Here is a 14,275-nt window from a genome sequence, read left to right on the forward strand (position 1 = left end):
TCATTGTGGTTTTCATTTGCATTTCTCTAATGACCAGTGACGATGAGCTTTTGCTCATATGTTTGTTGGCCGCATAAATGTCTTCTTTTGAGAAATGTCTGTTCATATCCTTTGACCACTTTTTATTGGGGTTGTTTTCTTCCTGCAATTTGTTTAAGTTCCTTGTAGATTCTATATATTAGTCCTTTGTCAAATGGATAGATAGAAAAATTTTCTCCCATTCTGTAGGTTTCCTGTTCACTCTAATGATAGTTTCTTTTGTTGTGCAGAAGCTCTTCAGCTTAATTAGATCCCATTTGTCAATTTTGGCTTTTGCTGCCATTGCTTTTGGTGTTTTAGTCATGAAGTCTTTGCTCATGCCTATGTCCCGAATGCTATCGCCTAGGTTTTCTTCCAGGGTGTTATAGTTTTAGGTCTTATGTTTAAGTCTTTAATCCATCTTGAGTTAATTTTTGTATAAGGTGTAAGGAAGGGGTCCAGTTTCAGTTTTCTGCATATGGCTAGCCAGTTTTCCCAACACCATTTATTAAACAGGGAATCCTTTCCCCATTGCTTGTTTGTGTCAGGTTTGTCAAAGATCAGATGATTGTAGATGTGTGGCATTATTTCTGAGGTCTGTGTTCTGCTCCATTGGTCTATATATCTGTTTTGGTACCAGTAACATGCTATTTTGGTTACTGTAGCCTTGTAGTATAGTTTGAAGTCAGGTAGCGTGATTCCTCCAGCTTTGTTCCTTTTGCTTGGGATATCTCTTGGCTATATGGGGTATTTTTGGTTCCACATGAAATTTAAAGTAGTTTTTTTCTAATTCTGTGAAGAAAGTCAATGGTACCTTGATGGGGATAGCACTGAATCTATAAATTACTTTGGGCAGTATGGCCATTTTCATGATATTGATTCTTCCTATCCAGGAGCATGGAATGTTTTTCCATTTGTTTGTGTCCTCTCTTATTTCCTTGAGCAGTGGTTTGTAGTTCTCCTTGAAGAGGTCCTTCACATCCATTGTAAGTTGTATTCCTAGGTATTTTACTCTCTTTGTAGCAACTGTGAATGGGAGTTCACTCATGATTTGGCTGTTTATTATTGATTTATAGGAATCCTTGTGATTTTTGCACATTGATTTTGTATCCTGAGACTGCTGAAATTGCTTATCAGCTTAAGGAGATTTTGGGCTGAGACAATGGGGTTTTCTAAATATACAATCATGTCATCTGCAAACAGAGACAATTTGACTTCCTATTTGAATACCCTTCATTCCTTTCTCTTGCCTGATTGCCCTGGCCAGAACTTCCAATATTATATTGAATAGGAGTGGTAAGAGAGGGGATCCTTGTCTTGTGCAGGTTTTCAAAGGGAATGCTTCTAGTTTTTGCTCGTTCAGTATGATATTGGCTGTGGGTTTGTAATAAATAGCTCTTATTATTGAGATATGTTCCATCAATACCTAGTTTATTGAGTTTATAGCATGAAGGGGTGTTGAATTTTATTGAAGGGCTTTTCTGCGTCTATCTAGATAATTATGTGGTTTTTGTCATTGGTTCTGTTTATGTGATGGATTACGTTTATTGATTTGCATACGTTGAATCTGCCTTGCATCCCTGGGATGAAGCTGACTTGATTATGGTGAATAAACTTTTTGCTGTGCTGCTGGATTCGATTTGCCAGTACTTTATTGAGGATTTTTACATCAATACATCAGGTATATTGGCCTGAAATTTTTTTGTTGTTGTTGTGTCTCTGCCAGGTTTTTGTATCAGGATGATGCTGGCCTCATAAAATGTGTTAGGGAGGATTCCCTCTTTTTCTATTGTTTGGAATAGTTTCAGAAGGAATGGTGCCAGCTCCTCTTTGAACCTCTGGTAGAATTCGGCTGTGAATCCGTTTGGTCCTGCAATTTTTTTGGTTGGTAGGCTATTAATTATTGCCTCAATTTCAGAACTTGTCATTGGTCTATTCAGGGATTTGACTTCTTCCTGGTTTAGTCTTGGGAGGGTGTAAGTGTCCAGGAATTTATCCATTTCTTGTAGATTTTTTAGTTTATTTGCATAGAGATGTTTATAGTATCCGCTGGTTGTAGTTTGTATTTCTATGGGATCAGTGGTGATATCCCCTTTATCATTTTTTATTGTGTCTATTTGATTCTTCTCTCTTTTATTCTTTATTAGTCTGGCTAGCCATCTATCATTTTGTTAATCTTTTCAAAAAACCAGCTCTTGGATTCATTGATTTTTTTGAAGGGTTTTTCGTGTCTCTATCTCCTTCAGTTCTGCTCTGATCTTAGTTATTTCTTGTCTTCTGTTAGCTTTTGAATTTGTTTACTCGTGCTTCTCTAGTTCTTTTACTTGTGATGTTCTTTTTACTTGTGATGTTCGACACTTATGGTGTCGATTTTAGATCTTTCCTACTTTCTCCTGTCTGCATTTAGTGCTATACATTTCCCTCTAAATAGTGCTTTAGCTGTGTCCCAGAGATCCTGGTATGTTGTGTCTTTGTTCTCACTGGTTTCAAAGAACTTATTTATTTCAGCCTTAATTTCATTATTTACCCAGTAGTCATTCTGGAGCAGGTTGTTCAGCTTCCATGTACTTGTGCGGTTTTGAAAGAGTTTCTTATCCTGAGTTCTAATTTGATTGCACTGTGGTCTGAGAGACTGTTTGTTATGATTTCTGTTCTTTTACATTTGCTGAGGAGTGTTTTACTTCCAATGGCATGGTCAATTTTAGAATAAGTGTGATGTGGTGCTGAGAAGAATGTATATTCTGTTGATTTGGAGTGGAGAGTTCTGTAGATGTCTATTAGGTCCACTTGGTTCAGAGCTGAGTTCAAGTCCTAAATATCCTTGTTAATTTTCTGTCTTGTTGATCTAATATTGACAGTGGAGTGTTAAAGTCTCCCACTATTATTGTGTAGGAGTCTAAGTCTCTTTGTAGGTCTCTAAGTACTTGGTTTATGAATCTGGATGCTCCTGTGTTAAGTGCATATATATTTACAACAGTTAGCTCATCTTGTTGCGTTTATCCCTTTACCATTACGTAATGCCCTTCTTTGATTTTTTTTATCTTTGTTGGTTTAAAGTCTGTTTTATCAGAGACTAGGATTGAAACCCCTGCTTCTTTTTTTTTTTTCTTTCTATTTGCTTGGTAAATATTCCTCCATCCCTTTATTTTCAGCCTATGTGTGCCTGCATGTGAGATGGGTCTCCTGAATACAACACACTGATGGGTATTGACTCTTTATCTAATTTGCCAGTCTGTGTCTTTTAATTGGGGCACTTAGCCTATTTACATTTAAGGTTAATATGGTTATGTATGAATTTGATCCTGTCATTATGATGCTAGCTGGTTATTTTGCCCTTTAGTTGATGCAGTTTCTTCATAGTGTCAATGGTCTTTACAACTTGGTATGTTTTTGCATTGGCTGGTACTGGATTTTCGTCTCCATATTTAGTGCTTCCTTCAGGAGCTCTTGTAAGGCAGGCCTGTTTGTGACAAAATCTCTCAGCATTTACTTGTCTGTAAAGGATTTTATTTCTCCCTCACTTATGAAGCTTAGTTTAGCTGGATATGAAATTCTGGCTTGAAAATTCTTTTAAAAATGTTGAATATTGGCCCCCACTCTCTTCTAGCTTGTAGGGTTTCTGAAGAGAGATCCACTCTCCGTCTGATCAGCTTCCCTTTGTGGGTAACCAGACCTTTCTCTCTGGCTGCCCTCAACATTTTTTCCTTCACCTTGGTGAATCCGACGATTTTGTGTCTTGGGGTTGCTCTTCTTGAGGAGTATTTTTGTGGTGTTCTCTGTATTTCCTGAATTTGAATGTTGGTCTGTCTTGTTAGGTTGGGGAAGTTCTTCTGGATAATATCCTGAAGAGTGTTTTCCAACTTGGTTCCATTCTCCCTGTCACTTTCAGATACACCAATCAAATGTAGGTTTGGTCTTTTCACATAGTTCCATGGTTCTTGGAGGCTTTGTTCTTTCCTTTTCATGCTTTTTCTCTAATCTTGTCTTCATGCTTTATTTCATTAAGTTGATCTTCAATCTCTGATATCCTTTCTTCCCCTTGATCGATTCAGCTATTGATACTTGTGTATGCTTCATGAAGTTCTCATGCTGTGTTTTTCAGATCCATCAGGTCATTTATATTCTTCTCTAAACTGGTTATTCTAGTTAGTGAGATTCCTTTAAACTTTTAGGTTCTTAGCTTCCTTGTGTTGGGTTAGAACATGCTCCTTTAGCTGGGAGGAGTTTGTTATTACCCATCTTCTGAAGCCTACTTCTGTCAATTCGTCAAACTCATTCTTCATCCAGTTTTGTTCCCCTGCTGACGAGGAGTTGTGATCCGTTGAAGGAGAAGAGGAATTCTGGTTTTTGGAATTTTCAGCATTTTTGCACTAGCTTTTCCTCATCTTCATGGATTTATCTAACTTTGGTCTTTGATGTTGGTGACCTTCTGATGGGGTTTTTGTGTGGATATCCTTTTTGTTGATGTTGATGCTATTCCTTTTTGTTTGTTAGTTTTTCTAACAGTCAGGCCCCTCTGCTGCAGGTCTGCTGGAGTTTGCTGGAGGTCCACTTCAGGCTCTGTTTGCCTGGGTATCTCCAGCAGAGGCTGCAGAACAGCAGATTGCTACCTGTTCCTTCCTCGGGAAGCTTCATCCCAGAGGGGCACCCACCAGATGCCAGTTGGAACTCTCCTGTATGAAGTGTCTCTCAACTCCTGCAGGGAGGTGTCTCCAAGTCAGGAGGCATGGGGGTCAGGGACCCACTTGAGGAGACAGTCTGTCCCTTAAAACAGAGAACTTCCAGTCTGTGTTCACTTAGGTTATTTGTCTTAAGAATCAAAGCACTTAAGAGCTTGAGTGCTGTGCTGGGAGGTCAGCTGCTCTCTTCAGAGCCTGCAGGCAGGAATGTTTAAGTCTGCTAAAGCTGTGACCGCAGCCGCGCCTTCCCCCAGGTGCTCTGTCCTAGGGAGATGGGAGTTTTATCTATAAGCCCCTGACTGGGGCTGCTGCCTTTCTTTCAGAGATGCCCTGCCCAAAGAGGAGAAATCTAGACAGGCAGTCTGGCTACAGCAGCTTTGTGGCGCGGTGGTGGGCTCCACCCAGTTTGAACTTCCCAGCAGCTTTGTTTACACTGTGAGGGGAAAACCACCTACTCAAGCCTCAGTAATGGCGGACACCCCTCCCACCACCAAGCTTGAGCATCCCAGGTCGACTTCAGACTGCTGTGCTGGCAGCGAGAATTTCAAACCAGTGGATCTTAGCTTGCTGGGCTCCATAGGGGTGGGATCCGCTGAGCTAGACCACTTGGCTCCCCGCCTTCAGCCCCCTTTCCAGGAGAGTGAATGGTTCTGTCTCGCTGGTGTTCCAGGTGCCACTGGGATATGAAAATAAACTCCTGCTAGCTCTACTTCTAAATAGCTGGAGAAAAGCTTCTTAAACAATTTTTGAAAAGCTTCCTTAGAGAATCTGTTAATTTATCTGATAACCATTTATTAAATACCTACTATGTGAAGAGTGTTCGGTGCTGTGATAGAAAATCAATGGAAGGCCGGCATGGTGGCTCATGCCTGTAATCCCAGGACTTTGGGTGGCGAAGGCCTGTGGATCACTTGAGATCAGGAGTTTGAGACTAGCCTGCCTGGACAACATGATGAAACCTCGTCCCTACTAAAAATACAATAATCAGCCAGGCATGGTGGCACATGCCTGTAATCCCAGCTACTTGGGAGGCTGAGGTGGGAGAATCACTTGAACCCAGGAGGCAGAGGTTGTGGTGAGCTGAGATCACGCCACTCCATTCCAGCCTGGGAGACAGAGGGAGAGTCCATTTCAAAACAAACGACAACGAAAAGAAAACTAATAGGAGAAGATTTAAAAGATGTAACAAGTGATGTGTGTGCTAGAAGGAAAACTTGGACAAATTCAGACTATGATATCATTCCTCACCTTTTTTGAAGTAACCCTCATAACCAATGACAACAGAGATTTTTTATCTGGAAAGCTGGATGCAGCATCAGCAGGATTGTGGAACTGTGGCAAGCTTCCTGGGTCCATCCTTGTCTTGGGTGCATGTCCTTTTTTGACCTTGATGATGCCAATTTCAGCTGTTCTTTATTTTAAAATACCTTTGAGTCTGTCATACTTACTATATAATAAAGGTAAACATGAAATAAAGTGCCGAGTGTATAATACTGTTCTGGAGCTACTCCACATTTTAACCTTCATTTATTTATTCCTTCAATGTTTGGTGAGCATTTACTATGAGCCAGGCACTTTTCTAGGTGCTACTCTTTCTAAGGAAAAGGAAACAAACAAACAAAATAGTCCTATCCATATGTATGAGATGATGTGTTGGGACATTACTATTAAGCACTCTTAAAGGACACGATTGTCGTGTTCTGGGCCATCTGTAAGGTTGGTGCAAAAGTAATTGCAGTTTTTGCCATTGCTTTCCATGGCAAAAACTGCAATTACTTTTGCAGCAACCCAATAGTTTTGAAAGAGTACATCAAACAAGATTCTTAAGACAAATAACCTAAGTGAACACAGACTGGAAGTTCTCTGTTTTATGAGTTCTCCAGTGGTTAACACAGTGACAGGCCAAAGCAGGTTTTGAACAAACATCCCTTCACAACACAGCACTCTGTTTCAAAAGGCAAAGGAGGTGAACAACCACGCCAAGATTTCACCTATCATCCTTTTTCTTGGCACTATCCCTGGCTTCAATATTTATCTAAAAATTCATCAACTAATACCCAGGGTTTTCTCAAGAAAAAAAGGATGTCTAGAAAATCTAAAATTAGGTACAGTGCCTCAAAAAGATGTTAGGGAGAACAAGGCTGGTCTCAGGGGTTTGTTTCACAAGCAAATCAAAGTGGGGTGCAGGGTGCCCAGATAGATCTCTCAGCATAAATTTGCACAAACAGACTTATTTTAAAGGATCTCTAGTCCATGCAAAATAAGGATAAATTAATACATACCAGAAACAAGTCAGGATGAAATAAAAGAGCCCATCTATTCAGTGCCGGACCAGAGTATTGGAATGATATTTTACACGTTGGCTTTTCTATGTAGTAATATCACAAAGACTAGGTAATACTCTCAGCTGTGCAGCTTCTGCCTGAGATTTTCTTAAGAGTTTTACTTGGTATTGGTCACTGTCACCATTTAATAGTTCTGTCTTACATTCGATTCCATACTCTAAATGATAATTTAAGAGACAGAACAGCCATTTTCGTATGAAAACTGTCGTCTCCCAGTGGGGTGGTAGGAGTTGCTGGTAGGTCATCTGAGGTGTCGCTTCTAAGAAAGATGTTTGCAGCTGATGTTTTTCCAATATTCAAATGTGTTACAGTGTCTTTCACCAGAATGGGCCTCTCTATTAAAGCGCAAGAGATCTGGAATCATAGCTGTTCCAGAATCAGGCTGTGTCTCAGCTCTCTGACATGAAGCATTTACACTATTACAGCTCTATGTTCTTTGTCTTTCTTTACCCCATCTACTAAACAGTACTGCCTCATCCTGCAGTGTTAGAATGCTTTTTGCCTTCCCCTTAGTTGAGATCTGGGATATAATATTTTAGATGTTAGTCAGGACAAAGGAAAGTGCCCAAGTGCCAAGGTATCCTAAATGACTCCTATCTCATCATGTTTGGGGACACAGAATAACATGATATCCAAGATCATGATGCCCAGTGACAGGGGACAACCACACCAAGAGCCAAGGTGGCAACTGACAAGCAAATTTATCCTCTCTCTCATGTCCATTCCCTACCCATAGTATACACTGTGAGTGTTTAATGACACACTAGAGGTTGGGGAGGTCCATAAAATTACAAATAGACTGAAGGAAGAGGTTTCCTGGGGTCTATATATGCCTTAGTCAAAAACTACAACTTTGAAACAAACTTAAGGCTATACAATGCTAATTTTCATGTAGTTCTAAAATTTCCCAAGATAGCATAACATGAACTGTCTCTGTCTCCTTTCAAGTTAAATTAGTTGCTCCAAAGCAACTACTTGGTAGTGTGGTGGCCCCAGGGAATGCTTCTCGAATGATCTCCTGTTAGTTACAATTCCCTTCATGGAGTCATGCCTTAGGGATGGTCACTCATAGTGTTTAGTGTGAAAATGCTGGACAGTCGAACAATGAGAAGAGTATCCCCCAAAGCTATGCAACTGAAGATTTATTAATATCCAAGGACTAGAGCACTTTTCTACCTATACCTTGTTCTTGAAATATTTTTCCCCTAATTTCCTGAGTAATTTATTTACTTCTTTGATTTTCCTACCTCCTCAAATCCTGCTTGTTCAAATGATGCTTTTCTAGGGACATTGTTTAATTTCATCACCTGTGCTGACCCCTCATCACAGCATTCCAGAGCCTCTAGCTTTATCTTATTGGATGTTTTATTTTTTCCATAGCTCTTCCACCAAGTGGACCGTTTATATTATTTATTTGGTGTATTTTCACTAAAATTTAGGTTCCGGGGCGTGAGGGAAGTTTGTCTGTTGTGTTCTCTGAGGTATCTCAAATGCTTAACATAGTGTTTGGCATATAGCAAGGGCTTAATGTGTATTTGTTGAAGGAACAAACACATCTCAAATAGCAAAGAGAGCAGAAGGGTAAAAGTCAAACAGTACTCTAAAAGATTTTTAAAAAACACTATGAAGAATCAAATAGGCATGCATTTACTTCTTGGGGAGAAATAAGGTGAATTAACTTGCTTGATGCACATGACTTGCTTATGAGTTCTGTGAAAGGAAACGAGAATTTCTGTTCCCTAACAGATTTTCATTTTCCTTTCCCTTGTTAACAATGAATTTTAATCACTAATATAAAACCAAAAACAAATGTTAGTACATAGCCTCTATGCTTTCCCATGGTAGAGACCACAGTCCAGATTTCAGACAAATTAAAATGTTAGCTGATGTTTAGTTGCTGTTACTTATGTATTCTCCTTCCCACAACCAAGTAGAATCATTAGTTACATTTTTCTCCCTATGGAACACTGGTTGATTGGTATTTCAGTTAATTCTCCAATACTCCTATTTCCTATAGTTTCACCGTTTTAAAAGTGTGTGTGTGTGTGTGTGTGTGTGTGTGTGTGTGTCAAACTTAGCGACATTTTCAAACAGTAGAACTAGAGGGCCAGGTTCATCACCAGTGAAGTCTGTCAGCCTCTATTTTCAGACACTAATGTTCTATCAAATGAAGATCCATACAGAAACTCATCTTGGGTACATCCTGAATTATTACTTTCCACATTATCTTGTTGAAAAAAATATGATGCACACAAATGCATGTATATTAGTAGGTATACCCTTATCTTAGTGCATATCTTTACTGTGCCTATCATGAAAGTCAGTGTGATATAATGGAAAGAATACTGGCTTCAGAGTTGAGTAAATTTGTGCTTGAATCTTAATGCCAATTTACATCCCTTTCACTCTCAAAAATGTTCCATGTCACACTAAATATTATTTATATTTAATTAGTTAATTTATAACTCTGCTATAATTATTGGCCAACAGTAGGTACTTGATAAAAGGTAGGCATTGTTTAACAAACATAGATGTAGTTCAGTTTTCTCAGCATTGACAGGGAGGTACCATTCTGACTTCCAAGAGAACTGTAATTGTTATTAAAAAAGGATTGCCTATAAATCACAAACATTTGAAAGTATCAGGTAGAGAATATTAGCTATCCCATGAAAAAAAAAAACGAAGGATAGAGGCATCAATGTCAAGGTCATCATGAAACCCAGATTTTATTCCTGCCTGTATACCATTAAGAAGCCTTCTGAAGTAAGCCTCTGAAGGGAAATAAGATTTCCCAATTATCTAGAAGAAATATGTTTCTACCTCATGAAATTATTATTGTATGCTAAGGAAAAGAGATACTCTCTTTCTGGAGGAAACAAATACACCTGCAAATAGCAACAATAGTGGTCATCCTTCTTGCAGCGCCACCTATGTGCTAAGCCCTGGGCCTGGCATTTCACATGCCTGGTCTTCAGCCTTTCAAGCCTGCCACACAGGCAGTATTATCAGATGCATTCCACTGAAAAAGTAAATGTCTTGGAAAAGTTGCATAGCTTGTTCAAGATCATACTGCTAGTAAGTGACGAAGATACAATTTTAATCCAGGTATTTCAATGTTAAAAGGGACAGGGATCTCAGAGTTATGCCATTTTCAAGCTTCTGTTTTACTCCAAAATTAGTGTTTTCAGAGACTCAACACAACACAACGAGGAAGGGTTCTGTGAGGCTGAGAGTTTGTGGTAAAGAGGCATGCACTGCATCTCCATCTCCATCTTCTGCATTTGAGATAAGGAATGATACAAATCTAAGGGGTCATTTTAGCAAAAAATTAACAATAAGAATATAAGGAACTGTGTTCAATCAACACTGGTTCCAATTGGGAAGTGGGGATGTGAGTGGCTAAGAGTTTTGACAACAGAAACCTGCCTTTCTAATGCACACCTCATATCAGGTTTCAGGAAGAGCCAGGCTGCAGCCCACCACCAGAACCTGTTGGGTCAGTAACCCATACCCTTCACACATCACCAAATCACTAATTCATACAGAAAACTATTTTTTCCTTACTTTATTTTTGGCTGCAGAAATGAGTTTCTAGTCATAGAAGTTACAAGAAACTATAAGAAAAATGCCTATCTTGAATAGCTACAGATTTAACAGATACAGTTCAGGGCAGCTGTTCAGCAGGAAATATCACAAATCCATCCCTAACAGATTTCTGTCTGTTACCAAACTGGGCCCACTGTGAGCCAACAACCTAAAGGAAAACATACTGCAGGCCTTTACCCAGGTCTTTGGATGGGTATAACCGATATCAAGATGTTAAAATGTAGGCCAGGCACAGCATGGTGGCTCAAGCCTGCAATCCCAGCACTTTGAGAAGCCAAGGTGGGAGTATCGCTTAAGCCCAGGAGTTTGAGACCAGCCTGGGCAACACAGTGAGACCCCATCTCTATACAAAATAAAAAATATATATAGTAGCACACACTGTAGCACATGCCTATAGTCCCAGCTACTCGAGAGGCTGAGATGGGAGGATTTCTTGAGCCCAGGAGGTGGAGGCTAAAGTGAGCCATAATTACACCATTGCACTCCACCCTGGGCAAGAAGAGTTTTTATCTCAAAAAAAAATGCTGTTAAAATGTAGCTATTAATATATGTTAAATCCTTTCTCAAATATTCTCTGGCTCCCTAGGGACTCTGGAACTGAAGAACACCACATAGCAGCAGTAAGATTTGAAAACGGAACTGAGTTAGAATCAGGGTACTGCCACTCCTTACCTACATAACTTCAGAAATTATTTAATCTCTCCGAACATTAGTAGCTTCATTTGTAAAATGGAGATGCCATGAATGGCCTCTCAGGTTTCTATGAGAATTAGGTGTGTTGTGTTAGGTAATAATAGCTAATGGTTACTGAGCATTTACTATGTGCCAAACACAGGATGAATTAAGTACTGCTGGTAAACTAAGGCACTCTAACTAAGTACTTGAAGAAATTCATATCATTAGAAAGTCACAGAAACAGGACTTAAACCAAGGGAGTCAACACCAAAGCCCATGATCTTAACCTGCTCTCCTATGCTGCCAAGTATGGAACTTGTATACTGAGTGAAGACTCAATAAATATGAGTCACAGCTACTTTCATTACTGTTAACATTCCTATAACATTAAATGAGGTTATATATTAAAACACTCACACTAAAGAAGGCATAAAGGCATAATACCTGGGACATTGCTGCAGAAGTTCTCCTTCAACAATGCAGACCTCTTTCTCAAGAAGTTCAGGACACTCCTTTCCACCTCCAATAGCAATGTGCTTCACGTTCCGGCTCCTGCTCCTAAATCCTGGCAAGAGACTCCCTGAACGGCATGTCTTGGAGCAGGGGCTCCAGGAGGACCACTGGGAGGTTTCACAGTCTTTGGGCATGATGCAGGACTGAACAGTCAATGGGAAGGAATCTTGAAGGCAAAGGCTGAAAAAAACAGAAGTAGAAAATAGGAGGCCATATATTAATGGATGCAACTAACATTATAAAGTGCCTACCATGAGAAAAAAACTCTGAAATTTGATTTAAGTGTTTAATAGGAAGATTTTTAAAAAATTTTAGAGACATCATGAAAAATATTGAAGAGTGTAACATTTGAAGAATGTTTATTTCTTCTGAAACAGTGAAGCTGCTTCACTCTAGCAAGATACACATCTAAGATGGGTCCACCTTTATCAGTATTATCCTTATTATTAGAAATAATGGGGGTCCTTCTAGGCTGCTGTTTTTTTTTTTTTTTTTGAGATGGAGTCTTGCTCTGTCACCCAGGCTGGAGTGCAGTGATGCAACCTCTGCCTCCCAGATTCAAGCAACTCTCCTGCCTCAGCCTCCTCCCAAGTAGCTGAGACTACAGAAACACACCACCATGCCCAGCTAATTTTTGTATTTTCAGTAGAGACAGGGTTTTACCATGTTGGACAAGCTGGTCTTGAAATCCTGACCTCAAGTGATCCACCCACCTTGGCCTCCCAAAGTGCTGGGATTACAGGCATGAGCCATCGCGCCCAGCCCTTCTAGACTGCTTTCACCCATGGTGTTAGCCTGCTATTACCATGGATTGACTGGTTTTCAGGTGTCACAACTGTGCTGCACTTTACAGATAACTTTCTCACAACAAGCTCATGAGTTTACATTTTATTATATCCATTTTGTAGATAGATAAAGAAATTTAGGCTCAGAAAGGCTAAGTAATTTGTACAGTATCAAAAAGGTAAATATAAACTTTAGAATATTCACCTATCCATTGTGGTAAATACTGGGTAATTTTTAAAATGTGCTGTTATATTTCCTCATATTGTTAGGCTCTGAGCATTAATTTCCTGATCGGCAAAATGTGTGTGTGATCAAGCACCAACAGTCTAATTAGGAAAAAGGTAAATAAATAAAAAGATAAGATAATGTGGCATTAGGAGATATACCTAATGCTAAATGACGAGTTAATGGGTACAGCATACCAGCATGGCACATGTATACATATGTAAAAAACCTGCACTTTGTGCACATGTACCCTAAAACTTAAAGTATACTAAAAATTTAAAATAAAAAAGATAATGTGATAATGTGACCAGCCCAACATAAAAGCATTTGTAATGATGAGAAACACTGACAAGGCAGTGATGAACCCCCGGTAAGGCAGAAGGGTGCTCAGAGAGGACACCTGAGCTACATTTTTAAAAGATTAATGGGAGCTTCTCAGGCACAGAGAAAACACTATTCTAAGGTAAAACGATAGCATATTCAAAGGTTTGAAATCATACCTTTTGGGGATGGGAACCAGTGGTATACTGGAGCTAGCTCTACCTGCTCACAGGAGCCAATTGTTAAATTTTCAGGAATTTGCAAACCACTTGACCTCCTGTAAACTTTAAATTGGCCAAAGTCAGAGTATTTACAATACAGAAATTGGCAAATGCTACAAATCAAGCCTCCTCTCCCAAACTCCTGAGAACTGATTGTTAAACATTTGTAAGCACACCACTGGGGAAACGTAGGAGCCCATTTGTTCTCCTGAAGCATAAAGTGCGAGGAGGAATGTAGATAGATACAAGGTACGAGGGTTCTTCGAAAGCTGCTCTGGAAGGGCTTCCTGTCACAGGCTAAGCAATTTGTTTAATTAGGCATTAAATGATTTCAAGTGGAGGGAAATCAGATTCATATTGGGAGATAATATTTCAAATATTAATTGGCATTCTGTTCCTTTTGTCCCTTGTTATTAGTTCCTCTATTCAGTCAAAGGCAACCAATACTTTGGGAGGAAAAGGATAATATTCTAAGAATGTAAACTAAAGAAAGGGTCAATGTTCAAATACTGACAGAGATTTTGGTAATGGTTCCTCTGAATGTGGTTTAAAAAAGGGGAGGGGCAGCAGGTGTAGTGGCTTACGCCTATAATCCCAACACTTTGGGAGGCCAAGGCAGGCAGATCACCTGAGGTCAGAAGTTCGAGACCAGCCTGGCCAACACGATGAAACCTTGTCTCTACTAAAAATACAAAAATTAGCAAGGCATGGTGGTGGTGTGTGCCTGTAGTCCTAGCTACTTGGGAGGCTGAGGAAGGAGAATTGCTTGAACCTGGGAGGAGGGGGCTACAGGGAGCCGAGACTGCACCACCACACTCCAGCCTGGGTGACGGGCAAAGTCTCAAAAAAACAAAAAAAAAAGAAGTCTTAAATTGTTTCATTTCTA

General features: G+C 39.7%; 1 protein-coding gene across 1 annotated transcript in view; it reads right to left on the reverse strand.

Annotated features, from left to right (window-relative positions):
• Window positions 1-14,275, reverse strand: part of THSD7B (thrombospondin type 1 domain containing 7B) — a 914,353-nt gene that overhangs the window by 571,927 nt on the left and 328,151 nt on the right. Inside the window, exon 4 of the mRNA XM_024927960.4 lies at window positions 11,768-12,016. Within this exon, the coding sequence (XP_024783728.3) occupies window positions 11,768-12,016 (249 nt within the window). The remainder of the gene's footprint in view (window positions 1-11,767; window positions 12,017-14,275) is intronic.

Source organism: Pan paniscus, chromosome 13, assembly GCF_029289425.2.
Source record: "Pan paniscus chromosome 13, NHGRI_mPanPan1-v2.0_pri, whole genome shotgun sequence".
In the NCBI taxonomy this organism is placed as follows: Eukaryota; Metazoa; Chordata; class Mammalia; order Primates; family Hominidae; genus Pan; species Pan paniscus.